This window comes from Bicyclus anynana, chromosome 22 (assembly GCF_947172395.1).
Source record: "Bicyclus anynana chromosome 22, ilBicAnyn1.1, whole genome shotgun sequence".
NCBI lineage: Eukaryota > Metazoa > Arthropoda > Insecta > Lepidoptera > Nymphalidae > Bicyclus > Bicyclus anynana.
Genome location: NC_069104.1, coordinates 11,576,433 through 11,586,030, shown reverse-complemented (window position 1 = coordinate 11,586,030; position 9,598 = coordinate 11,576,433). Strand labels below are relative to the sequence as shown.

Here is a 9,598-nt window from a genome sequence, read left to right as displayed (position 1 = left end):
GATCAGTAGGTAATGGGTGTCTATTATGTTGCAAATATAGGGTAACCATCCTGCATAGATTATTTTTTGTAACTATTTTATACTAGAGATATATGTTTATGCAAAATGCCTAGAGCAGGTTGGACAGGAATTTTTGCCCTAAATTCGTTGGGAAGTACAAACTAATTTTTCAAGAATTCCTTGGACACAGAAATGATAGAGATTTAATATTTTTTAATAATTATGTGTGCCTTTTTAATTTGTAACTTTAAGTGGCAACGGAATGAGTTATTTTCATTAATAACTTATCCCGTTTCCACTTAAAGTTGCAAATTGCTGCCACAAGGTTCTGAATCAGTCCCCAGAACGCTATTTAAATCTGAGTTTAATTTTTAGTGGCTCTTTTTAACTGACTACTTAAGAATTAATATTGCCTTAGATCTGTTCTCTTGGTTGGTTTGGTTTGTTTAGACTACAGTCGTAACCGTAGTGGGTACTAAATATTATACCTACCTATATAGGTATTTTACACTATTTATATAGTATACCAGAACACTATAGATAGGTATTAAACACTGTTATAAAATGTGCCCATGATACGTAAAAGACTGCATCAAGTTAAAAATCAATTAAGGACAGTCTTGAAATGTTAAAAATCATGAGGAACCTACTCAGCGGGAGTTGTGATTGAAATGCTTACAGCAGAGGGGTCCCGTAGATTGAATAATGTGATGCTGACATTGTTCAACGACGTCCCACCTTCCTCTACGTAATAGAGTTCCTGTACTTATGTTGGTAATGTTGATGAACTAAAATGGTGTTAAACAAAAAAAAAACCCTGGCTGATTTTGTTGTAGGCTCTTCTCGGACCAAGGCACCTTTGTAACCATCGTAACTTTAATTTAAGTTTTCAACCAATTATTATCACCATTAATATTTACATGCGGTTTCGAAAGTGTTTAAACTAAGCCTAATTGAAATAAATGAATTGTGACTTTGACATTATATCCACACAGACTATCGCGTTTATTATATTAGGTACTTACCTACTATTTATATTTATTTATTCTATAGACGTGCTGTTGTCAATTTTTTTTTTATTGTTTACAAGTTAGCCCTTGACTACAATCTCACCTGATGGTAAGTGATGATGTAGTCTTAGATGGAAGCGGGCTAACTTATAAGGAGGAGGATGAAAATCCAAACCCCTTTCGGTTTCTACACGGCATCGTACCGGAACGCTAAATCGCTTGGCGGTACGTCTTTGCCGGTACGGTGGTAACTAGCCACAGCCGAAGCCTCCCACCAGCCAGACCTGGACCAATTAAGAAAATCTCAATCTGCCCAGCCGGGGATCGAACCCAAAATTTTCAATAAATACCTAATTTAAAACATTTCAGCTATACAGGAAGAAAATTTTTTTAGTGCGGATATTTTTATATTTTGTACATAAACAAAATTTAATGATCACGTATTTTTTCTTTTTTTTTTTAACTCAAAAATAACAAAATTATCGTTAGCTAAAGTTATTTACTTTTGAACAGAATTTTAGGGTCACCCTATTGTGCGTTTATTTTATTTTCGTTTGATACCTAAAGGACGTCACCAGATCACTTTTAAGCTGAATATATCTTGTTTAGTAATAATATGTACATTATTTTGTTATTTTAGAGACATAAATAAAAAAAAAAATACATAAAATGTATCGAACTGTTTGTAGATTTATATTCTATTAATGATACAGAACCACGAAAAAAAATATCCGCACTAAAGACCGAATCACCCTGTATACAGCTACGGATAGCCGTGATAGCCCAGTGGATATGACCTCTACCTCCGATTCCGGAGGGTGTGGGTTCGAGTCCTTTCCGGGGCATGCACCACCAACTTTTCAGTTGTGTGCATGTTAAGAAATGAAATATCACGTGTCTTCTAAGCTGAAGGAAAAACTTCATGAGGAAACCTGCATACCAGAGAATTATTTTAATTCTCTGCGTGTGTGAAGTCTGCCAATCCGCATTGCTCCAGCGTGGTGGACTATTGGCCTAACCACTCTCATTCTGAAAGGAGACTCGAGCTCAGCAGTGAGCCGAATATGGGTTGCTAAATAAACAGCTAATGATTTAAATAAACCTTTCCAGGAAAAAGTCTCAAATTAGCTAATGCCGCTTGCGCTGTAAAATATAAAATTCTTTTACGCTTTCGATAAAGATGTTACAGTACAGTCGGGTACATTATCGGTTCGTTAGTTAGTAAAACTAATTTAAAAATTTTAGCCTTTGATTTTTACTTGTATTAAAATTGACAAATATGAAGTGTCGCTTACTATGATTTGTCGGTCATATGTCCGATTTGTGCCTCCCCCGGTGCTGTTTCTAGCGGATTTTTTTTAAAACACTTAGAGGAAAATGGCTCATTATTTCATAGCCGATCTGTTATTATATTACATCTATGTTCATAAGAAGTAACAGCAAGGATGTAGTAAATAAGCTATTGGAAAGTAGGTTATAATAGTATGTACGTAGCATTGCTCTAGACCGGACGTGGCACTAAGTAATGAATTTTATGTGCGCAATTGAACCAATGCTGAGACCAATTATAGAAGGACCTGTAACGCACCCATAGTCACGGACAAAATTGTCTGTCATTTTCTGAGGGAAACGAGCTTAGATTTTGTACATATCTTATACTAAACTAGAAGTTTTTGTTCGTTTTTTACACAATTCAATTACACAAAAAGGTATTTTTACGGAGCTCTTTAACCGACAAACAAGATTACAACTATTTAACATCGATTTTATAAAGACAGTTTTTATATATTATACATTTATATATTATACAGAAAAGTAACGTCTAGCGAGGCAGGTCCTATACAATAATTGGTCTGAGAACCAATGCGATTCGGTTTCCCCCGAGGGTTCTGTACAAATAATTTTTCGACTTAATAGTAACATATTTGAGAGCAGTGATAGCCCAGTGGATATGACCTCCGCCTCCGATTCCGTAGGGTGTGGGTTCGAATCCGGTCCGGGGCATGCACCTCCAACTTTTCAGTTGTGTGCATTTTAAGAAATTAAATATCACGTGTCTCAATCGGTGAAGGAAAACATCGTGAGAAAACCTGCATACCAGAGAATTATCTTATTTCTCTGCGTGTGTGAAGTCTGCCAATCCGCATTGGGCCAGCGTGGTGGACTATTGGCCTAACCCTTCTCATTCTGAGAGGAGACTCAAGCTCAGCAGTGAGCCGAATATGGGTTGATGACGACGAGTAACATATTTTATTTGAATAATCTTTTTTTTTCAATATGGAAATATATTTAGCCAATAATCAAGTATAAATATTTTTTATCAAATTAATTTGTATTAACGACAGTGGTAAAATAAAATAATTTATCGTCCCGTATACTGCGGGACCGTCCCGTAATGCCGTAATCCCGCTGTCAAATAATTAGTAAAATAGTCCCGTAAAACGTTGGATGCGTCCCGCATGTCCCGCATTTTCTACCACGCGACACACACATACACAACAATAGCGCTGCATCTATATGCGTTGCGCGCGGCAAGCGTATCGCGCGTGATTTCGTTCTCTCTTTCTCTCTACAGAACACATGAGGCGTAAGAGCGGGAGAGGCGCGCGCGCGAGTGATTGAATTGTTTTTGATTTAAAAATTAGTGTGATATAAGTACAAAGGCATTTGACTTTTGTACCTAAGTTGTATGTTTTTATGTAATTTTGACTAAAATTCAAACCTAAGCCTATCCACAAAAAGTCCGGCATTCAAACTTTAAAAAAGTTGGCCACCTTACTTGTGCACCTTTACAGAATTTGAAGAAAGATTATTTATATTTGAATATAATGCATTCTACTATAAGAAATAAAACTCTAAAATGCAGCTTAACATTAAAAATGAAACGAGAGCTACATGTGATACATACGATTTTCCCGCCAAATTCTAGTTCTGTTCTACAAACTTACTAAGACTTGACCATAGACAAGTAAAGAGATCTATGGAATTGACTTTCCCGCTTAAATCAATCTTAGGCCTAGTTCGGACTTTAGTATTTTAGTCGAGTACGAACAATTTTTGGATTTACCACCCAAAAATTGTTCCACGACTAGAATAATTAGAGTAGTCTGTACGGCCTCTTACATTCAGTAAGTAAATGGTCAAAAAATAAAATAATTTAGGCACAATACAATATTTGTGTACATATTTTTTAACAACATGAGTAAGTTAATGTAAAATAACTGAAGTAAATAATTTTTATCTTATATTAATAAAGTAAAAAAATATATACATTTCAAAAAACTTATGTTTCTGGAACGACCAACGTCAAGAATTTCGAATGTAATGTCATTGTCATGTGTCACATTTGACAGTTGCGAGGAACACATTACACATTTGAATTGAACAGCTGGAAATTCGATATTTTCCAATATGCTGCATATTTTAAATGTCGTGATTCGTTTTGAATTCGATAGAAAAATTTATAGTCAGATCGGGTAGGTATTTTAAACAATGTAAATAAACAAAAACAGCTGACTCAGGGGTGCTCAACATTTTACTACAGCATTATTTACGAATATTGTCATGAAATAAAACTTCCTTTGATAACCAATATTTTTTTTATTCTATATTCCTATATCCTGTTATTTATCTAACAGATAATGTTTCACTTATATTCAGGGTTCCGTAGTCAATAAAGAACCCTTATAGTTTTGTTTTTTATTATGTATAAGCAAGCATAAGGTATCCTCGACATATTTAAACACATTAATCAAAACGGTTTTCTCGGAGGACGATAAGGGTGATAGCTTCGTACGTTTCTTTTTTGGTGACGGAAACGATAGCAATGCGGAATAACTGCTCCGGCTAGTACCAGGCTCCGCTTCACTCATTTTCGTACTAAACTAAATAAAATTAATTAAACAAATAAAAAACCCGACTGCCTATATGATACAAAAACTGAAAAGAAAAAAAACAAGTTCAGTCCAGAAGTGTAGAAAAAAATTAGAAAACAGTCGGGACCTATTATATTGAATATAATGATTTACGTCTAAATTTTTTAATAGGTCCCCACTTTAGTTTAATCAGTTTTTGTATCATTTATGCAGTCGGGTTATTCGTTTATTTAATTATTTTATTTCATAATTTTTAGTTAGATAGATGGTGAATTTCGGATTTATTTGTTACGTTTGTTACAAAGTACGATAGTGTATACCTACGTCCAATCGAGGATAAGTAAATATTCAAAAAAATCTACGGAACCCTCGGTGGGCGAATCCGACTCGCACATGTCGAGTTTTATAATCAATATATTTAATTTAGTCTATTTAAGGTATTTTATAACTACACTTCATAAACCTTATAGTCGTCCGCCTCGCGTATTATGTATATACAATTAATAAATAACGTTTTTCTAATTGTAGTTTTTTTTTGGCCATTATATACCATTTTGAAATTCTCACAAAAAGCCCTTGAATTTGATTCCCTTGTTGCAATATTTATAAAAAAATCACCTCGATTCTATAGCATCTCACAGTCGTCTTGTTGGTTTTTTTTTAATTTCACCTATCTAAGAACACTTGGGTTATTAAAACAAATCTAAGGATATCTGAATTACGTAAATCCGTTCAGCGGTTTCGAAGATATGAGGTAATAAATAATACATACAAGATACGCGCGAAAAACAAACAACAAATAAACAATAATTAACAACAACAACGAAACGAGAACAAAACGAAATAATAAAAATTACAAAGGAAGAAAATACGCCCAACAGTCTGGATTTAGTTAACGAATACTGTGAGGTAGGAGTATTAGTCACAGACAACAAATAAAGTAGTGTTTTGTGCTGTGAAGTGTGTGTGTGTGAAATGTCAAATCTTCTTTCACTTAATAACACAAAATCAAAAAAATAATCATAGTATAGGGTATTTCTGCAATAAATGAAAGGTAAAATTCACATTAAAATAAAAGAAAACATCTTCTTTTGATATGAAAATACGACATTTATAAAAATTATTAAAGTTATTATTTAATTTTATAAATGCACATTTAATACCCATAAAACTCAATATCTTTATTTTTCATAATGGTTTGTGACTCATGTCTGCTTGGGTTCTTTTTATGTCGTTTGTATTGTTTTTGTGCAAACTCTATATATTTAACATAGAGGAATTAGAAATGGAAATGCATCGCACCCAAATGCAGCAACAAAATTGTCTGTCGTTTTTTGAAAGGGACGAGGTAAACTCAGTCATTGAAAATATTTAACAAGAATAAATAATAAAATATTTAACAAGAATAATATAATCTGTACACAGAACGTTAAATTAATGGATTGATGTTCTGTTCGTTCGTTCGTTAGAAGAATAGAATCGATTTTTCTTTTAGATATTGTTTTTATTACAAATTTATTATAAATTATAATTATGTTTTTGACGACCTCCGTGGCGCACTGGTACGCGCGGTGGATTTACAAGACGGAGGACCTAGGTTCGATCCCCGGCTGGGCCGATTGAGAATTTCTTAATTGTGCCAGGTCTGGCTGGTTACCACCCTACCTACAAAACGTATCGCTAAGCGATTTAGCGTTCCGGTATGATGTCGTGTAGAAATCATACCATCCATCTTAGATTGCATCATCACTTACCATCAGGTGAGACTGAAATCAAGGGCTAACATGTAAAGAATAACAAAAATAAAATAGAAATATTTTCAAATTGAACGTCACGTCATCTTTTACTGAATTAGAAGTTGTTGGCCGTTTTTTATGCCATTGAACTACTTACTACACAAACCGGAATATTTAGGGAGTTTTTTAGACGACGAAAACGATTACAACAATGAAACATCGATACAATCGAACAATCTAACGCGTTTGTTAGTTTTTTTACACGCGTTAGCCGCTCAACTATCCCAGTCGATTTTACAAACACTTCTAAATGCCCCGCTCTATATAGATATATCGTTGATTCTTTGACAGAGAGGTAACGTCTTGCGAGGTAGGTCCTTCTATTATTGGTCCGAGATAATTAATTTATTGTTTGTGAATCCGGGCTCAAAAGGGTTAGAACCCAGAGCCGTAAAGCTTATTATTAAAAATACAATGTATGTGAATCGAAACGAAAAGTGTCGCCCTAAAAGAACCTTTTTGAGAAGTGATATGGTTGTGTAAAAAGCCTAAAGTTGTGGACTATAAATGGTGCTTCAGTTTATGTGATGCAAGATTAAAGTGTTCATAAAATAGTCCTCTGATTCAAAGTATTCATACATTATCTATAAATTATTAATAATAAAATGCCTGAAGACTCAGTAGTGTATTCTGAAAGATATTATGATGATGTTTACGAGTACAGGTTTGTTTTCGTAAGTTTTATTAAAGTTTATTAAATTGTATCACGGATTAACTAAAAAGAATAACTTAATGCCCTTTAATGGTCTTACTATAGTGAAAATTGGGTAGTTTCAAGTCATAACATTTTCAATGAGTGTTTGATAGCAAATAATGATTAAAATAAACTTCTTTTTATTTTTCTTTACAAGTTGGCCCTTGACTACAAACTCACCTGATTGTAAGTGATGATGAAATCTATGGCCTGTGATATCCAGGCCTTTCTCAGCTATAAAAGCTAAAAGTTTAAAATCAAAATTCATTTATTTTAAATAGGTTTAGTTTACAAGCACTTTTGAATCATTAATTTCATGGTTTGTAATGACTTTACACTGGTTAGGAAGGTAACAACCCATGACCAGAACCCAGGACCTCTTCATCTATCTTAAGCAGCATAGTCATCTTAAACAAATAAAAATAATGACTGTTCATAGTCAGTATACATTTTAAAATGTATGTTTAAGAATCCACGTACATTATTTTAAAAGAAGATGTGATTGTTATAATATTATTGCCAGAAATTAAAATAGAATTGTTGCAGAAATAAAAACAAAAAAAAATTAAAAATCCAATTTAATTATAATTTTTCGACTAATTATTATCACCATTGTCTAATAATATTATTTGATTTGTTTAGACCAAAAATAGTTAACAAGGCAAATAATACAATGTGTGATGTAATTGAATCATTCTAACATGATTTTTTGACTTCCAGGCATGTTCACCTACCACCAGACATGGCCCGTCTCGTACCAAAGTCCCATTTAATGACTGAGACAGAATGGCGTAACCTCGGAGTCCAACAGAGCCCTGGCTGGCTACACTTCATGGTACATAACCCGGAGCCTCATGTACTATTGTTCCGTAGACTTAGGACTGATGTACCAACCCCTAAAAATTTAGAACAAAGGTTAGATGATTCATCACTTAGTGAAATAAAGTGTTAATATAAGGTCTGAGCAAATAATTTAAATAATCTAATAGAAATAGTATATAGCCCTGTAGAGCAAAAAGTCATCAAGTCCCACAATTGCTATTTGAGAATAGCATAAAAAATTATGAATATTAAAATTATCAAAAACTTTAAAAGCTGATTGATAAAACAGTGGTTTTCAATGACTTTTCGCTCTACAGGGACGATTGTATATAACATATAGTGGGCTATTCTCTAAAAAAAAAAAAAAATTTCCAATCCCTGTAATAATTATATATATAGATAATATGCTATTATCAATGAAAAACCACTTGGTAGTTTTAATTTTAATAGTGATAAAGTTAGTGAATAGCCAAAATTATGTCAAAATGTCACTGATATTCCAGGTGAGAGAATTGACATCAAAATCAAAATATGTGATATCTTTAAGTTCATATTTATTGTAACATCATAACAATTAAAGCAAAAAAAACACCATCTTAAGTTTAAAAATAATGGAATTTTATATTTTTAATTTTTATTTGTGGTTGTCTGCGATTTCAAAAATTTTATTTTAAGTTTTCTTTTATTTAACAATTTTCAAGATTTACTTAATTTAATATTACAGTTCGTGTGCAGTAGCATGATGCAAGTGACAGTTCTTCGAAGTTGCTGCGATTCACGATATTAGTACATATTAATATATATTAATTATTTAATTAAAATTATTATTAGTATATATTAAGTACGTAACGCAAGCAACTGTCATCCGCACCATACTACAGCGCACTAAGTGTAGGGGTGAATTATCCTTACTCATTTACCAAAAAAGTGTTACCCAAAAAATCGTTTTGTCTGAATTACATACATAAAAGTTTGAAATTTTTGAAGATGGCCTAATTGACCTGGTGTCATGTCATTTTTTTTCTCGGCGCACAATTGGAGTGTATGGATAGAGGAGGACAAACAGACAAACAAATGTTCTACGAGTATATGACTTTAAGACTGTTATAGTATTTACTATTTACGCTATAAAATGAAAACTTGAAAATACTTAAACAAGGGTTTGTCTATTATTTAATTAACTGAGGAGTTAAGACTTTTATTACAGTTTTGCTACAAAAACAATCAGGGTCCGGCGCTTTGTCATTAATTATAGTGAGAATACTTATTAAGTATGAGATAAGCCTTAACTACCCATGTTGAATTTAAATTGTATATTTTATAAAGTTAGGATTTCTAAAAGATATAGGCCTGACCAGATTAATATAAAACCGGCCAAATGCGAGTCGGAATCGCGCAGCA

The 9,598-nt window shown here is 33.0% G+C and overlaps 1 protein-coding gene across 1 annotated transcript; it reads left to right on the top strand.

Moving 5' to 3' along the window:
• Nucleotides 1-4,375: 4,375 nt before the first annotated feature.
• Nucleotides 4,376-8,513, top strand: LOC112051286 (cyclin-dependent kinases regulatory subunit-like). The gene is made up of 3 exons (XM_024089867.2): nt 4,376-4,474; nt 7,188-7,345; nt 8,096-8,513. Exons 2-3 carry the CDS (start codon nt 7,287-7,289, stop codon nt 8,325-8,327), a joined length of 291 nt encoding a protein of 96 aa, XP_023945635.1. The 5' UTR covers nt 4,376-4,474; nt 7,188-7,286; the 3' UTR covers nt 8,328-8,513.
• The last annotated feature ends 1,085 nt before the right edge of the window (nt 8,514-9,598 follow it).